Source organism: Gopherus evgoodei, chromosome 6 (assembly GCF_007399415.2).
Source record: "Gopherus evgoodei ecotype Sinaloan lineage chromosome 6, rGopEvg1_v1.p, whole genome shotgun sequence".
NCBI lineage: Eukaryota > Metazoa > Chordata > Testudines > Testudinidae > Gopherus > Gopherus evgoodei.
This window is the reverse complement of record NC_044327.1, coordinates 55,677,300-55,696,621: the sequence shown is the minus strand read 5'-3', so window position 1 is coordinate 55,696,621 and position 19,322 is coordinate 55,677,300. Positions and strand designations below refer to the sequence as shown.

The 19,322-nt window shown below is 38.1% G+C and overlaps 1 protein-coding gene across 1 annotated transcript in view; it reads right to left on the bottom strand.

Moving 5' to 3' along the window:
* FBN2 (fibrillin 2) overlaps nucleotides 1-19,322 on the bottom strand; it is a 275,441-nt gene that overhangs the window by 43,371 nt on the left and 212,748 nt on the right. Inside the window, 7 exon segments of the mRNA XM_030567977.1 lie at nucleotides 3,406-3,525; nucleotides 3,893-4,021; nucleotides 7,710-7,826; nucleotides 10,457-10,582; nucleotides 10,989-11,114; nucleotides 15,796-15,921; nucleotides 17,721-17,789. Coding sequence (XP_030423837.1) covers nucleotides 3,406-3,525; nucleotides 3,893-4,021; nucleotides 7,710-7,826; nucleotides 10,457-10,582; nucleotides 10,989-11,114; nucleotides 15,796-15,921; nucleotides 17,721-17,789 — 813 coding nt within the window.

Here is a 19,322-nt window from a genome sequence, read left to right as displayed (position 1 = left end):
ATGAGTGAACCCTAGAGATCTTCTTGTGTTTCGGGTCCTTTTCAGATTCTCCAGCAGGGAACTAGAGAGATCCAAACCCTCAAAAGACAAGGTGATAGCCATTACCTGAACTTCTTGGAGAAGGTCAGACATTCTCAATTGGGAAAGTCGTCTTAAACAACTGCAGAATTCATAGATCTAACTGCTGTTCTAAACAGCATAGGATACTCTCAGAACCTGTTTCTGGCTTAACTTGATTCTTATTTGATACCTGTAATACTGTATTCTTATCTTTGGTGATTTGATTTTAGTTTAACAGTTTTAATAACATTTTTAAAATAGATACTGTCTCACATTTATTTCAACAGGCAATATGGTTCCTAAAGTTTTGCATGCCTGGGTGTATTTCCAGGTGGTCAACCTAAAAGTCTGACCAGCTCCCCTAATTACTCTTTGCTTCTCACAGGGGTCAGGCATGTTGTAACTCTGTCTCATGACCTCTAGTCAAATCAAATCTCATTAGAGGATCAAAGTGCTCTCTGTGTCTTGAAAGAGAATGATGATAAAAACATTTATAAAATAATTCAATAATTACTGATTTATGCTACATCTGATGTAACTGCACATACATGGAGACACACTGTACTCCTGACAGAATTCTGTGCCAACGTGGGGGTGCAAATTTATATGGCCCACATATTTGTTCCCACCATGCAGAAAAATGCAAAAGAAATTTGCGGGGGGATGGGGGGAGGGGCATGTGTCTCTTCCCTGACAGCCCAGCCTGCCTGGAGCAGCTTCAGAGATGCAAATCACTGGGGGTGGGTGGGGGAGGGGGCTTGGTGTGCATGCATGCAGGAGAGACATTGATCACTGTCAGGGGGCAAGGCTGGCCAACAAGCCAGAGAGACTCTGTCCCCCTCTCTTGATACTGTGGCTCCAGGGGCATGGAGGAGGGTAGGTCTTTTTGTTATCCAGGAGGAAGGCTCTGTCCCAGAGGCAGAAGTGTAGCGTCCCCCTGCCTAGTAAAATGTAATTTCTTGAGAACTGAGAAAAACAAATATTAATATCATGTTACTGAAAACTGTTTGTTTTTAAGTTAAAGAAAATAGCTTTTGTAAAAAACAGAACACATTCTGTTAATGTTGCTGTTGATGGTTAATTGATCTCATTCTCTGAGGAAGAAATGTAGCAACCTGTCTGCATAGTAACACTGTTAATTATTCTATTGTTAGTTAGCTGTTCCCATTCTCAGTCAATTCCCACAGGAGCATAAAAACTTGTATAAGTTTTAAGGCCCCTACACTGCCGGAGTGATGTAAAGCCTTATAAATGACATAAGGGAATCAGCTCGGAAGATACATGCGCTTTCTCACTTTTTTCCCTGCGCCAAAATGGTACAAAGGGGTTAGATTTTTACTTACTCATTTAAAAAAAAAAAAAAGACTTTTGAGGGCAAATAAAACATTTACCAAGCAGTCAATAAAACATCAGGACAATCAGAACCAAGCACTTCCCAAAGTACCCGGCTAGGTCAAGGACAATGATTAGCAAAACTGTATGACTTTCATGAGTGAAAGTCAGAGCAATTTAAAATGACATTCTACTTTTTTTTTCCCTCGTTTGGTGTTCTGTAATATAATTTAAATGAAAATCCAGGATTATAACTGGAATGCAGGGTATTAGTTACCAAGTATTTGTAACTTATCTTTCATGTGTTTAGGAAATGCTGAATAGTTATTGAGACTTTTTTCTGTATTGTAATTTAAATAACTTACCCAAACCATTGAAACTGGTGTGACTATATTGCATTATTTTGACAAAGAAAATCTGCAGAATTTTGCATATTTTTTAATTTTTTGGTGCATAATTTTTTATTATTTGGCAAAGAAACCCCCCAGGAGTAATTCTGCCTTCATTCACACATCTAACTCTAGTTGCACAGCTGTAAATGAATTGAATTAAGAATAATATGCAAATTTCTGATACAGTAAAGAGCATTTCAAAGAAGGCTGCACATTAGAAAAGCAACATTAAATAAACTGAATACAAAACATTGTGATATTAGTCAAAATATTAATAGCATTTTTTTAACCCAGCAGGATGAAGAAAGTAGGAATTTGCGATTCTGTTTTTTGTTGGAACTGCAAAAGTTGATTAAAGGGAATATTTGACACTTTTATTGTGGTGTTGTCCTAAAACATATAAGACACTGAGAGGAAATTAAACATGGTCTTAAACAGTGATATTATTGGGACGCAACAACCTTCATTTGGAAGGATTTTATAACTGTAGATTTGGATTAATCTCAAACTCAATTGTTAATATAGGCATCAGCAGCCGCCAAAAGAAGCTGCTAAGTCGGCAGGCAAACTGAACAATGTAGAATGATACTGGCATGAAAAACTTGTGACTTTAGAAAATATATCTTACTTTTAAAAGAGGAAAATCTACAGTGTCTTTGAGATCCGCCTCTGTTCCTAGATTTAGATAGATTAAATTGTTACAGACCAAATCTTGAAGTATGAGCAGAGGTTTTCTTCAGTCCTTACTTGAACAAGTCTCCCACTGACTCACACACACACACACACTCTCTCTCTCTCTCTTTTTTAGGTTCATGGTAGCCCTCTTAGTTTTCCTGATGACGACTGAACTTGTTTTGGTATTGTTTCTAATTTGGTAACTATGGTTTCAATTCCCTGCTGCACGGGAGCAGAGCTCTGTATTTTCCCCCCACAAAACAAGAAAAGAAAGGTGACGTTAAAGCATTGAACTGATTTTCAACAGGGTTCTCAAAGATATTCTTCTAAAACTGAAACAAAGATCTGTTTTGCCATCTCTGCTATGAATTTGGGATTGAAATCTTGATGCACATGCTCCCACGGGCTGTAAGACTCAAAAACAGAAAACATCTGGTATGAGAAACTGATTTAGAAAACTCTGTTTCCATAGGGAAAAGTAGCTCAATAGTTTTAAGATTTTTGAGCTTCACAATTCTATGATACGAGATACTTCTAATAGCTGTTTAATACACTGCTTGCCAAAAATTACAATTTTTGTAGTCACTGTATATATTCAGTAGATAATCTCTCTTTTTACATTTGGAAAAAAGACTAGGAAAAGAAAAAAAGACACTGTAAATTCTTTGAGCATTCGAAAAAAAATGTTTTTCATTAATCCAAATGAAAAAATAGAGTCCTTACAGCCTTTTCTCTCACTACAGCTCATAATATTTTGTCTGCTGACTAAAAGGACGGCTGCTGATGGCTGCTGCTTATTCCTTATTACCCATTCCTTGTTGTCATGACTTGATAAAATAGAGGAGGCTTTTCATCAACAATATTTACATGTTTTTCATCAAGTTTGCACCAGATATTCTACTATACTGGTAAATCATTCCGAAGTAACACTAACAGTTAGCCTTACCAATACAGCTTTCACTTTTCACTTCATATCCTGGTGGGCAGATGCATCTGAATGACCCTTCCAAGTTCTGACAAGTACCAGGAAAGCATGCACCAGGAAGTGCCATACACTCATTAATATCTTAAAAGAATAAATAGAATATATAAGGATTTGAAAATTTTGAAATTAATGCAACAGTGAATTATTTATGTTTATGTAACAATGGCTGATATTAGTCTTCCACAACAGAGACGTAAGCTAGAGGGTTGTCTTTTATGAGCCTATAGATTCTTTCCTGATTTCATCGACTTAAGCAAGCTAGGGAAAGGAAAACAAATGACATTATTCTAAACCCTCATGCTTTTGCCACCAATTTTCTTAATGTAAGTCTTTTGTTCTCAATATTTTATCTTAAATATTACAATCGGAATATCCAGTTCTAAATGGGGCCAACAGTTTATTTCAAGTCAGAGAGGTTTGGAATCTCTCTGGTTGGTTTAGTACATACCAATGCAATTCTTGCCATCTGGAGTAAGTTCATATCCTTCATTACATAAACATTTGAAAGAACCAATTTCATTAAAACATCGTCCATTTCTGCACACCTGACCAAAGAAGGAACTGCACTCATCAATATCTGTAAATAAACAAGAGGTTGAGCCTTTCCAAGACGTCTAACAGTTAGAATTTATATGCAGACAAAGTATCGTATAAACACACTAAAGTTGCAATATATAATTTCATGGAAGAGACAAATTCTGAGCAGCAAGGGAACCGTTGGCAGCTAGTGGAAAGTAACTCTCACTTCAGTACATTAAGGCATATGTTCTATTTAAACAACACCCATTTTATAAGGTATTACAATTTTTAAACTTGCAGCATTACATCAGCTACTGCATCTGGAGATGTTCAGTTGCTGCCAAGTAACGCTTTGTGCGATACTAACTTCAGACAGAGAAGAAAATGTTACATGGAGCATTTTGCATTTTATCTGGCGTTTTAGACGTGCTCAGGTTTTCACTGAACTTGTTTTGTTATTTTTCACGTTTTTGGAATTGTATATTGCAGTCAGCAATGAATCATCCTGCAAGCTGATCCTGTAGTTCAGGAGCCCATAACAAGTGGGAGACTGAGCACTGAGAAATGCCCAATTAGCTCTACAGAGCCATTTTAGTAACATAGATTTAAAAAGACAAGTGTACAACGACAGTGCAGATGGGAAAGTATGGAATGGATGGAAGAAAAAGATAGTGTTAGGTAGAATAAGAAGCTACTGTTAATTCTAGTTGGTTTAGCGACAACTTACACTTTGTTATTTACAAATATTTTAATTTGAGACTTGAAGATTTAATGCTGCTTCTATCAGGTATATAATCCTTATTTTTTACTGCAGAGGTTTCAGCCGTCCTCTGAAACATCTCATACTGGTTTCTGTTGATAACAGAATACTGAACTAAATGGAACACTGATCTGATGCAGTATGGCAGTTTCTGTGTTACTGATTACAGCTCATGAATCATTTTTTCTCTTTCCATGCTGTTTACTCCATTCAAATATTTGTACTTGGTTATTATCTCCTTGTGATGAGCTATTCAATCCTTCAGTGGGCAGGGACATGGCTGAGAGAGAATGCCATGGGACTCCAGGCCAGGAAGGCGAATAGTAATGAATGACCCTGGGCTATGAATCAACTTGAGCTTGTTAGCCTCCTTGAAAGCAGCATGGAGTTGTTATGAGAGAGGAGGATAGCCACTGGGGCTACTGGGAGTGGATCAACAGCCATTCTGCCACACAGAAGGAAGGGACTTCAGTTCAGTGCTGTGGATTTTGTTCTGTTTAAAGCTGCACTCTGTTGCCCATGTGCAGCAAAGTTTTGCTTTTTTCCCTCTGCTGGAGAAGAAAAGGATGTAAAAGTGATTTATAGACTGTGTTTTGGTTCTCTCCGGGAGTTGGAAGGAATTTAAAGACTTCTTTCCCCCCTGTTCAGCCTGTGTGAAGGCTCTTACTTCCCCCTTAAAGGAGAGGATGTCAACTAACCTAGTCTGTTCTCCAGCCCAGGAAGGCTTTAATCTCCCTCTTAAAAAAGATGATCCAGGAACCATGGTTGTACAAAACAATCAAAAGCTTAGCTGTACTCTGGAAACAGTGGTGACTGTGGGTAAGTGAAGGGAGGGCAAGAGAGTTTGGGAGGCCAATAGAGACTGCTTCCTTGGTACCTGGGTTTCCCTCTTTCCCTAGTATGAGGACACTCCCTCTTTTACACTGGTATGGAAGTTCAGCTATGAAAATCTGAGGTGGGCTGGTGACAAGCTATTAGCCTAGAGGTAGGAAGTACAAAGGGAAGGGAGGAAGTCTTAATAACAACAAGAAGGGGTCCAGAACCCAAGTTTCCAGAAGAATGCTATGTGACTTGAGCAAAAAGAAAAAATTACCTTATAAACAGTGATATCATGAACACTTTTGTAATGTCTGAACATGAATGAAAAGAAGTACCAAAGTGAGCTAACTTAGAAAACACACAAAATGAAAGAAGAAAATTATTTATTTGAATCAGTGGTTCTCAACCTATTTAACACTGTGGGCCGCATATGCAGCTCTCTCTGTGTTATGTGGGCTGCATTCACCCAATATATATACTACCTGTACATCTACAAAAAATAAGCTTTAGTATTTGTCATATGACAGCAATATGATTCAAACAGGTATAGTACCTTTATTTCAACACTGGCAAATGTCTACCAAGAACATTTTAATCTAGCAAAATAAGGCAAAAAATTCACTGTTAAAATTAATTAATTTACTGTAAGGATAGCATGGCATGGTGCACTGCCACCCTTACGTCCGGAAAGCTGGCCTGAGTGCCCAGAGAGCACAGCCCCAGAGCCTGCCTGCAAAGATGGGGAGCCCTCCCAGCCAGGGACTGCCCTATATGCATCCAGCTCCTCCACTCAGGGACTGCTCCCCCAGCATTCAGACCCCCGCCAACACTGGGCTGGCACACATGCCTGCCCTCTACAGACAGGGTGCCCTCTCCAGGGTGGAAGGCCCCTAAAAGGGACTGCTCCTCCAGCATCCAGCCCTCCCTGCCCAGCAACTGCTCCCAGCATCAATCGCCCTCAAGGACTGCCCTCAGCCACCAATCCATCCCCCATGCACCAGCTGCACCCTCTCCCATGGCCCTAACTCCCTGCACTCCCACTCCTTGCCCCAGACCCTGCCTGCGACCCCCACGGCCCCAGCACTCCCACCCCTGCACCACCAACTCTGCACCTGTACTCTGACACATAGCTCAGCTGTGCTACCCACCCTGTCCACCTGACACTGCAGTTCTGGTGCCAGGGAGCCTGCTCCAGCCCAGGTCACTGCACCTGCGATCTTGCAGGGTAGGTGGGTGATGAGCATCCTGGCCTCCTGCCATTGCTGTTAGGAGCAATCCTGCTGGGGTAAGGGGCTGACACCGCTGGGCCTGATTCTGTGCCACCCATTTTTGCAACCCCCTGCTGGTTCTGCGCCCAGGTCAGGTGCCACTCCCACCTCGCCCTAGTTACAGCCCTGAGAATGTCACATGGGCCACAGCTGTGTGCTGACTGGGATGCAAGGGACCATTGAGAACCACTAATTTAGATGTTATTAATGCATTGAGCAAACGAGTAATTGTAAATAACGTATTGTAAATAAGGAAGAGTGCCTTACAACTTGGGAAGAAGTATAATTTACAGTAATGGCCCTGAATCATTACTATGGCTGAAGAATGCTCAGCACAAGTGTTCAGTGGGAGTGAGGAGTGATGCAAAAGATACTTTGAGCCATATCTGCAACTCCTGAAGATGCTGGAACAGACCCTGATGTGATATACGCCGGCTGTCAATGGCCCCCAAGGACTGTCACAGCAGTTGGGGGTCAGTTGAGTGTAAGGGAGTATCAGTCATGCCTCCTTTACTTCTACACCAGAAGCCAAGAGAAGCGGATGGCACAAAAGCCACTATGGCTACACTACTTAAAAGTTTCTCAACGTAGAGGAATCCTCCAGTGGCTGGGACTGCAAAGCACTCCCAGTGTACCAAAGAATCAGGGCTTGCATCTTTTTAAAGGATGAAACAAGAAAATTCTTTAAATGATATCCAAAATAATGATTTCTTGAGCAAGTGTTATCTACAGAAGTGCACAGATGAGATACCAGTATCATTTTCTGCACTTCCTTGCCTTTGCTAGTACCCTGATCAGTTCTGACTATGGTTTTGGGTTTTTTTATGTTTCTTTAAATACATCCCCATGGGACACCAAAGCAGCAGCAATTAAATTAAAGTTTGGATTAAAGTACTTACCCATACAGTCATTATTATGAGTGAGCTCAAATCCTGGGTAACAAAGACAGTTATATGATCCAACTGTGTTTTTACAAGTTCCATTTCCACATGGATGGCGTTCACATTCATCAACATCTGCAAAGACAAATACATTTGTAGACAGGAACTTGTCTTCCCAATTGTTTGTTAACGTGGTATGCACTCAAAAGGGTCTTGAAAAAACTCTTTATTCAAGTATTAGTTTCTAGTGTGTTTTTAAGAAAAAATGGCAGTTTTCATCTTTTCTGCAGAATTTTTAAATTTATTTTTTGTAATATGGAAGGTGAGACTTGAAATTTTTTTGTAAGAGTTGGCAGGATCATAGGGATATTTTAACCATATGCAATTGTTTTCAAGATTTATGTTTGAAACCTTATAAACTGTTAAGTTTAAAGTTCTGAAATATTGTTACTTTTTTAAATAATCAAAGTTTGGATACTTGGACTTAGAACAAGTCAGCTGCCAAGTACCCTGCACAAATAATTTGAATGGGATTCAATTAAAAAAAAATTGAGAAAAGGAAGACACACATAGACACACAGTAGCATATGACGAAGTTTCCAATATTTGTATAATAAGGAAATTAGAACACCGTCTATATTTCCAGAGGGACACTGAACTCCTGTTTAGAGCCAGGGCTTATTTGCAAAAGCTGCAGTAGCTATATTTGGCTGTTTTCTCAAAGCATTAACCAGTGACACAAAAGGAACTGCATACATGCATTACCTTTTCATAATAATATAATGTCTACAATTTTAAAAATCCAAACAGACCATAAGGTCAAGAACAAGAACCTTTGGTTTTGTGATTTATGTATCTTAATGACATCTCTTTCACATCACCATATAAGCACAATGAGAATAGGGATTTAATCATATTAAGTGCCCTTCAATATGAAGACACTCATCATCACGTATCACTAGTCTACAATTTTTGAGAAGTTGTCTGCTTCAGAGATAAAATGTGATATTTATTATGTATTTTGATGTGCTGAATTCAATGACAATTAAACAACTGATTGGCTACTGTTTCTAAGATATTTAAGTTTTTACATTTTATGTCTATGTATATTGTGTAGATAGTAGAGTTTTAATCATAAATTGTAAACCTAGGTCTTTTCATGTGTTTATGGTTGCTTTACATGATAATATTTCACCTGTCCTGTTTATGTAACACTTTAAAAATCAGCAAAAGGGTTATATAAATAAAATTTATTATGAAACAAAAGGCAAAAAACTATTATGTACATAGTTTAGTCCTATTCAGTGTCTACTCGGCGCTTCTTGGCTTTTCTCTTGTATTCATTATATGGAGCATCTCTTGTCACTATCCAGCAATAGTCTGCAAGCATTGATGGGCTCCATTTGCCTTGATAGCCTGCCAGGAGATTCCACTGCTGTAGTCTGGAGCCCAACAGCTCTGCCTTACTCTTGGGTAGTTCCAAATCCCTGACAAGGTCATTCAGTTCACCTTGTGTTATGAGGTGTGGTTCAAAGGAGGAGGATGGGAGAAAATGTGGGTCCTGTGACACTGATGGTTCAGGACCAGAAGTTTCATCCTCTTCCTCGTCTGACTCAAGTGAGAATGATTCTGGTGCATCAGGAACCGGCAGTCCTTCTCCGTGGGGTACTGGGCGTATAGCTGATGGAATGTTTGGATAATGCACAGTCCACTTTTTCTTCTTTGACACACCTTTCCCAACTGGAGGCATCATGCAGAAGTAACAATTGCTGGTATGATCTGTTGGCTCTCTCCAAATCATTGGCACTGCAAAAGGCATAGATTTCCTTTTCCTGTTCAACCACTGGCAAAGATTTGTTGCACTAGTGTTGCAGCATATGTGTGGGGCCCACCTCTTGTCCTGATCTCCAATTTTGCAGCCAAAATAAGGGTGATAGGCTTTCTTAACCATAGTGGTTATACTGTGCTTTTGTGATGCAAAAGTCACTTCACCACAAACATAGCAGAAGTTATCTGCACTGTTCATACAAGTACGAGGCATCTCTGCTCACTTTGGCTAAACAGAAATGTGTCCCTTTGCAAAATCAAACACTGACAAATAAGAGAGCACGACACTGTATGATTTCTAGAGCTGATATAGGGCAATTTGTTCAGCAGAGTGATGTAAACTTCGTTATGATTGCATCATCCATGACTTCTAGGAATAACATGATGCAATTCATATCACGTATGATGCAATACCAGCTTCAGATTGCATCATTCATTGTTTTACCTAAAAAGCAAGTACTGTCCAAACCCAGTCATAGATTTATTCATAGATTCAGTCAAAGATGTATTTTAGTCATTTCTGGTTTAAATTGAGATGCCTTCCCTTTATAACTCACTTATCCTCCGCCATTCCCAAGTCAAGGGTCGTATATACTGACCCAATAGCATATCTTGAAAACTAGAGCCAATCAACAATTTTAAGCATCATTTTCGTTCTCAGTGACCCAGAATTAGTAAAGTTGGACTACATTTATTTCAGAAGCATTTTGACTGTAGAGCAGTGTATCTTTGCGAACATTGATTTTATATTCTATTCAGTGATGTGTGGCCCTGTGGCTACTCCAAAGCACTTTGCATTTTCTTAAAGGAAATTCTAATTTGTCTAACTGATACTTAATATATGAAATCAGTACTTTAATAGGAATATAACCTCCTAATACAATTCAAATTTGAGATACACTCTATTGTCTATAACTCAAAGCATATCCATTCCATACCCATGCACATGGTTTGGTCTTGAGATGCCTTAAAACCATTGTGACAGATGCACTGGTAACCTCCTTGCAAATCCACACACATGCCATGACTGCAAACATTAGGAATTTCCAAACATTCATTGCGATCTATAACAAAAATATAAAACACATGACATACATTACTTTTTTTCATTCATTTTTCACAAACATGTTTTTACAAAGTTAGTAAATTATTTAAATAATGCTCAGAATTATCCATAACCAAAACTGAATCATTACAAAACTGTTTTTATAGGAACTTTCTTTTTGTTTATACATTTTGAAGTCTCAAACATATTCTAGCAATAGCTTGACCTCAAGAAAGTTGTTTTAAAATCTCATGGAGTTTCTTCTTCTGATGAACAGAGAAATATGGCTAGAGCATAAAGTTTTTACATAGTTTTTACAAGCAAACTAAAATACAATGGTTTCTCTTGCATCTCAACAGGGAACATGTAAATGTGCTAGATACAAGTGGATTCAAGCAAAGCAGTGGAATCAATTGATTTCTTACCAATACAGGCACCATTAGGTGAAAGTTTGAAACCTGCAGCACATTCACAGCGGTAACTCCCAGGACTGTTGATACAGTCTGCATTTCTCTGACAGACATTGTCTCCATTGCTGCACTCATCAATATCTGAAACATAAAGAATCCTAATTCAAATGTCAAGTACCACAAAATATTTATTTGGTCTAGAGTGCAGATATTTTTAGTGCCATGGAAGGATAACATGGAGAATGGAGATTCTGATCCTGATTTTCCTCTCACTTGCACCAGTGTAAGCCAGTCAGTAGAATGAACCAAAGTTAACAGAATTCCATCAATGAAAAACTGGGGTTAGGAAAGAATCAGACCTTATGGATCTAAACCCTGTTGCAATAACTGGGCCTTCAAATTTACCCTAATTGTAAGCTTAACTATAAATGTAAGTAAAAATTCAAGACATGTTACAATAACTATAACAACATATGTTAATAAAAAGAGGTGCAAAAGCAAAACAAAAAGACTAAAATTACTCCAAACAAAAATGCCTATTAATATAACTCAGGGGCTGTGTTAAAAACAGGGATGGCTCCAGGCACTAGCATGCCAAGCACGTGTCTGGGGTGCCAAGCCACGGGGGGCATTCTGCCGGTCGCCGCGAGGGCAGCAGGCAGGTTGCCTTCGGCGGACCTCCCGCAGGTGTGCTGCCAAATTCGCAGGACCAGGGACCTCCCGCAAGCAAGCCGCCAAAGGCAGCCTGCCTGCTGTGCTTGGGGCGGCAAAACACTTAGAGCCGCCGCTGGTTAAAATCATGCTTGGTAAACAAAAAAAGTGCAGAACTGAAAATCAATGAACTGAAATTAGAAATTAGGCCTAGTTAATAAACAAAGTAATAAAGGGATGGGCTAGTCCACCCACCAATCCCTTTTTGGGTCCTTAAAAAATGACTTTGGGAGAAAAAATGGTAACTGGAGCAAGCTTCATCATCATGGCTGCTATCCCCACCATCTCCTGAGACCTAGGATCTGATTCACTCTAATCCTGAGAGATGTCCTAACCAGCCCAGGCCAGAACAAGAGACCCAGATGACACTGCTACTGCCAACTAAATCTCAAACACCATCTGGCACATGCGACTGTCTGTCCTCCCTCCCTGACCCCAATGTTCTTTTCCTTCTCTTTGTCTTCTCTTTCATCTCTCTCTCTCCTTTTTCCTTTTGTCTAATAGGAGTCTGGCTTAGTTGGTCAGGACTGTATATCCTGTAACACAGCTGTAAGTCTGTGCCCATAAAGAGGCAGCAAAAAGCAATGCCCCAAGCAGCCCCAATTCTGTTACAAATTTGCTAGCTCAGGGAGTGTCTGATAAGACCATATGTGGTGCCTGTGCTTTTCCGGTGGTAAGGTGTTAATGAAACTGAGAAAGTCAACCCTAGGAGACAGTGGCTGCATTTTCTCTTTGTTGTTCTTTTCTCTCCCCTTTCATGTGAGTGTCTGTCTTGTTTTATCTTCTTAGGAAATGGAATCTGACTTTAATAACAACAGCAATAACAACATGTGCAGCCTATTTCAACTATTTCTCTTTTCCCCACAAAAGGACAGTTATTACTATCTTTAATGCCATATTAAAAAAAACCAGTCAAACACGGGCTTTTTTTTCTTTCTAAAATCTCTCCCCAGATAAAGGGAAAATATCCCAAAAAGAGTGTTAGTAAACTAAAAGCCTTATTTAACACATTACATTTCTTTAATTGCTTTTCTGTCTTTTCTGTATCTTTAAGGTAAGGTTACAATGATTTTTAAATGGTGTTTTTGCCATGGTACTAAGCAGGCTACGGAGTATGCCAAACCCTAACCTTTTAAAAAACTGTTTAATGCTGAACACTTTCAAAGTCATGTTAACACTTTTAACTCTTTGAGTCCATATATTCTATCTAAATTAATACAACATTTTATGTCCCTGGGTGAGTCTAAAGGGTTAATATGTACTCAAAAAGCTGGCAACCGGTCAAACAGACAATTGTTTTACAGTTGGTTTAAAAAACAAGGGTTTATAAACATAAAATTGGGAATTTAAAATGTGTAAAAAACTATTAAGTTCTTGATATAATGCAGAAGTGAAACAGTGTATTTAAAAAATCCTTACGAGAAAGTGTGGGCATGTTGCAAAGGGTCTACAAAATGTGGGGCAGCAGGGAAAGGGAAAAGTTTGCCAATTTTTGCATAAAAGCCATATTTTTACAGTATAACAACTTCAATTCTCAAAAATGTGTTAAAAATCAGCCTTAAACTGGAGGAAAACCCCTGTAGTATTAGAATGTAATTTAACAGCTTGCTTTGCATGATTTTAATCTTTTTTTTAAAGGGTTATCAATTGTTTTATAGCACTTCATTTTTAATCTTTTTACATGTGCTTTGTTTTGTTTTCCCTTTTTCTTTTATTTTAGGGGTTGTAGTTTTTGTAAATGGTAAAAATGCCATAGGTTTAATGTAAAGGCATTTTTTAAAAGTGGCAAAAAGGAAGTGTAGTTGTAGTGTAGCAATTTTGACTAAAAGCAGATGTTAGGTAACCCTCCTGTTAGCAGAACGCCAGCTTAATTCAGCACTGCTACTGCACTGACTGTGAATTAAATTTCAAGAAGCCCCCCTAAAACAAGGAGTTTTGCAGAACCAAACCTTGTGATGGTTTTGGGTTTCCCAATTATTTTTCCTGTTTAGTTTTTAATGTCAATAATTATTGTTGTTGTTTTGTGCATGTAAGATAGGATGATGCTAGTATTTACAGGTTGGATCACCATAGTGGGGTAAATTGCCACAATGGCCATGTTGTCCTCACAAATGTTGATGAAGCAGGAGGGCAGGGTCTGTCATAGTCTAAAAATGCCTGCAAATTTTTACCACCCTTGGACATTGCAAAAGGCTCATGAATGCAAAAGCAGTTCCAAAGACATCATTTTGTTGATTCTTTTTATAAAGGGCAACATACTTAGGTAAACATGCCATCGGGATAAAGTTTTTCTCCAAATAAGCAAGTGTATTAAATTTTTTACAGTTGTGTAAATGTGCAGCTTTAAATAGTTTTAACTGTGTAACGGGGAAAAAAGTAAAGAGTTTTTTCCATCTTTACTCATTCTGGGCGTACAGCCAAAAAAGTAATAAAAGCCAGTTTGTTTTTAAACATCTTAAAATGTATAAGAGTACCAGATCTAAGTTTTGTTTTAGCTATAAATAAAGTTGCACGTTTTTAGCTTTGTTACTATCTGAAAGGCTTTACTGTAAATTTTGTAATATTTAATTAAATGAAATTTGTAAATTCCAGTTAAAATAAAAAATCTGCAATACTTGCAATTAAAATATAGCCAAGTGACTTATCTCCCAGTATGTGCTCAAAGTAAAATAAGATTTTTGTTTGTACAGTAATTGAAATTTTATGACCCAAAGTCTGACCTGAGGTGGAACTGGTTCATAAAAAAGGAATTAAGTTGCAATAATTTGGCCTACAAATTTGCCCTAATTGTGAGTTCAGCTGTAAAGTAAATGAAAGTTCATAAACTGTCACAACAACCTATAAACAAAAAAATTCATGAAAAAGGTACAAAAGAAAAAGACCTTCCAACATACCTCAAGGAATGTGTTAAAATCATACCTGGTAAAGAAAAAAGCCCAGAACTGGAAATCATTGAAGCAAAACTGATGTGTCATAAATTAGGCCTAATGGTAAACAAAATAATGAGGGGATGGGTCCTTAAAAAAAAAAAAAAAGACTTTGGGGAGAAAAGTTGGTTACCATGACACTGACTAATGAAAAGACAAGAGAAGGGGAAGGATGCCCCATCATGGCTGCCCCCCTCTCCCATCACCTCAGACCCCAGACCTTCTTCATCCTAATCTTGAGACATGTTCTGACCTCTGTGTTTGCTATCGAACTAAGCAGTCTATGGTCTCTGTATACCAAACCCCAAACTTTGTTTAAAACTTTTTAACATTAAACAGTTTCCACAATCATATTAACATCTGTAACTCTTTGGGCCCATATATTCCATCTAAATTAATTCAACAGCCCCTCTCTACTGTGTTGACAATGGAACCGTAAAAGTCTGTGTAAATAAATAATTAAATAAATGTCTGGGTAAATAAATATACCTATGTAACTTTATATAATTAAAACAAAATAATAATTTAATTAAAATTCTAGGAAAGTGGTGCAATGTGTTAGTGTTTTAATCTTCTGGGGTGAAATCTTGACTCCTCTGAAGCCTATGACAAAATTCTCACAGAGGCAGGATTTCACCACTAGACTTGAACTCAAATCCAAGGTTAGGGCAAAAGGGAAAATTATGACAGTGATCTAATTCCAATTCCCATGTTTTACTGTCATAGAAACATTGCACAACTGGATATGACTAATATGTCTCTGCCTAGGAGAGTACTGGAAGAGTAGATCAGGAATGAGATGCATTTACAAAAGTGTGGTATTCAAGAGAGTGCTGTTATTCCCTCATATTCAGGGGTGCTAAATTCACTCTCAAAGGTAAATAAGAAAAGAAAACTATGCCTGGTCTAGAAAGGAGAAGAGACTGTTAAGGAAACATGTTTAAGAGTTAGCAGGTTGTGTGAAAACCAATATAACAAGAACTGTGTCATGTATTGGCTGGCACATATATTTATTTCTTTAAAGACAAATACCTCCTAAGGTCATTATGAGATAACTATTGAAAGAATGCCCACAACCTGTTTCTCCTAAGGTATTAATTGCACTGGAATTATGCCCTGATGCTCCCTTACAATAAGCATGCTTGTAGAGACAAAACAGAAAAAAAACCTCTCATTCAGATCACCTTCACAGACCAAGAGTAGGTCACTGTAGCTGAATCCTGTGGGACATTCACAGCGGAAACTGCCAATCTGGTTAATGCAAACACCATTTGCACAGATCCCTGGGATCTCCTTACATTCATCAATATCTGAAAGTGAATATACATTAGTCATACAGAGTATTGTAAGGCTTTATGTACCCCATGGATTCTCTATATTTCATTGTGCTGTTAGCGAAACATATATAAGAAAAAAACAAACATGCTGCTGTTGTAAATGATGGGGCAAATAAATTATATGATATTCAATAAAGAAGCTCAAGATCTGGATTATTAGTTTAAATCAGTTAGGAAGCTGGAAGAAGGAAGAAAAGAGATATGGGAATGGGATAACACAACATTAAATATCTGTTTCCAGTATATAAAGTGTTATGCATGCAGAAAAGTCCCAAAGAAATTAAGAGGGAAGTTTCTTATAGGTAATTATGTAGGAGCAGGATTTTATAATTGTACTATGAGAATTAATGTATGATTTGATTTTATCCTGCCAGCCACCCTTTTTGAATAGCAGAAAGGAATGACAGACCAGAAGAATCCTTATGACTGATTATGGTCATCCTTTTGTTTTAGGATAAGTTGTAATGTCGACTATGGTTTCCTATATGTATTTCAAATTAGGCACTCTAGTTAAATATACATTTCTTTGTTGTAAGGTTTTAGTAAGTAAGAGACAGGATCTTGTACTGTATCTATGTTAAGCAGATTAGAAGAATATTGAGGGCCTGGAGCCCCAATGTGAATTGATTTAGTTATAAGATTTAGCAAGGCTTGATTTACAATATATTCTGCTGATTATACAATACTGCTGTCTGTACACCTTTGAAGGTTTCTGTATGAGATTGTTTGTGTGAATGAGGAATGCGTGCATCAGGAAATGATAAGTGCGAAAGCCATGACAAATGTCCAGAAGGTCAAGAAAAAGTGAGAGATTTGGAAAGACCAGGAGACAATCAGAAAACATCCACTGTATCCAATGCTAAACATGTTAGCAGCATTGACGACCTTAGAGGTGAGGCAGTCCCGAAGGTGAGATAACAAATAGGAGATAACGATGGGAAGCCTGACAATAATCATCAAATGATAACAGCAGAAAACCCCAAGACTAACACCACTTAAGAACTAATGATTACGTGCTCAGTCTAACTGGCCATTAGATTGACTCGAGCTACAACAGACTATAAACTATAAACATCACCTAGCGGGAGGGAGGGGGCGAGAGAGAGAGAGAGAGAGAGAGAGAGAGAGAGAGAGAGAGAGAGCGAGAGAGAGAGAGAGTGTGTGTGTGTGTGTGTGTGTGTGTGTGTGTGTGTGTGTAAAAAAAGCATATGCTAACTGTTGTATTTTCAATAAATGCGGCATATTTGCCTTTCCCCTTTAAAAGAGGCCATGTGCTTTGTATAGCATAACAATTATTCTTTTAAAGTGTCTTATCAGTCATAACCATGTACTGGGATGGAGAGGGAAAGAATGGTAGCAGTCATAAGAAGACATGGCACTAGAAAAATACTTAACAAAAACTGAGATATATAATAAAAATCTTATTCTAAACTTTCTGAAATTGTCAGGATGTAGCGGAGAAACACAGACCATTATACAGCTCCAAAGTGAGAGAGGGAAGCACGTAAAATGCCAGTTGCAGGAAGGGAGATTTTTTTCTTACAACCGTTATGTTAAAATAACATTCATTATAAATCCAATTAGACATGAGTTCTAGTGACCTGAACAAACCACATACTCTTGCAATTTAGGGTGTCACCAGAACCCCATGATGGAATTAGAGTTTTATTACATACAGTTGGTATACAGTGTTCATGGCAGTATTATTATATTGCTATGACACACCATGCTGCAAAAAATTACTTGTTGAAAATACATTTAGTAAAACTTACCAACAGCTTTGCCAGTATGGATGTCAAAGGTGAAGCCAGGAATATTCCCACAAATGGTCTTAAATTCCGCTAAACATGAAACAAATTATGCATTTGTAAAGAATATGTATAAGTCCCTCAGTAATTATTTTTTAAGTTTCCCCAGCTTTCCAAGAGCACTTCCAGTCAATTCTAGTAGTGATAGGAAACTCTGCAGCTTGTCTAAGTAAAATTTAAAAGCAAATTTGCCAATAAGTGCAGCTGCCACTCAGAAATTCATTCACACTTCTATATATCATTATTTGCTCCACTTGGAGCTAGATCAGATGTTGAGTTTGGGAGAGCAGGCCTTCATTTTCTGTTTAAGTACCCCTCCTCACCCTACTTCTTGAGATTTGTTACTACTTTCTAATCTCCTATAGTTGAGAGGCAATTTTACTAGGGAAACTGAAAGTAACTTAACAGTAAGTAGGTTCTGTTGAATAAATTAACTCTAAAGATGCACACTGGTCTCTCCTATTCTCTTCTCCTCTTCAGAGATTTTTGTAATTGAAATGGCGAGGCACTCAGGGAGAGAGAGGGGACTACTCCTCCCTCTTTCTGGGCATCTTGAGGATGCAGGATATAGACAACCCTAATGGCTTTTACTACAATCAGTTGACCCCTGGTTTTCAAGGCAAGGCATGTGACTCCTAGAACGTGGATTTGCAGTGGTGATATATTTAGATTAATTCAGTTACTTGTATGTAAGCTTTTTTCCAGCATTTAGTGGAATCAATTAGTGCAGGGTGTGACAGCAAACCTCTTCTGTTAGTAAAATATTTCTTATTAACCTTCTGAGTCAATAAGACTTTACCAGCACAGCAATGTTCAGAAGAAAATCTTCACAATACATGGTGAAATTTTAAAAGGGAAAAATGGACCCATTTTGATCAACATGTGTAGTTTCGCACAACAAGAAACATCTCTTACTACGGCAAATCTGTAAAACACTGACTATTGGCAGCCTCGTGTATCTTGCAGTGAAATAGGGGAGCTGGGACAAAATAACTTTGTGTGTGAATACTTACCACCGAATACTTCCCTGGGACATGAACATACAGTTCCTATTCATTTCATGATGTATTTAAGGGCAGAATTTGAGACCATGTTGAAATGTTACTAAGCTTTTCTTTCAGTCATTACATCAGCATTAAAACAAAGTGAAAACTGATTTATAGTTTCTGATGTTAAGTTTCCATATTACTAATATTATGAGAAAATAAGGCACAATTTCCAGCAGTTAAGGCTAATTAACCATTAGTACAATCTGCCATGGGATGTGGTGGATTCTCCATCACTTGGGAGTCATTAAATCAAGAAGAAATATGTTTCTAAAAGACAAACAGTTAAATTTGCGAAATCACTTAAGTGATGTAGGTATCTAAGGCCTGGTCCACACTACAGCGTTAAATTGATTTAAACAGCGTTAAATCGATTTAACACTGTACCCGTCCACACTACAAGGCACTTAAAATCGATTTAAGGGGTCTTAAAATCGATTTCTGTACTCCTGCTCAACGAGAGGAGTAACCCTAAAATCGATATTACTATATCGATTTAGGATTAGTGTGGACGGAAATC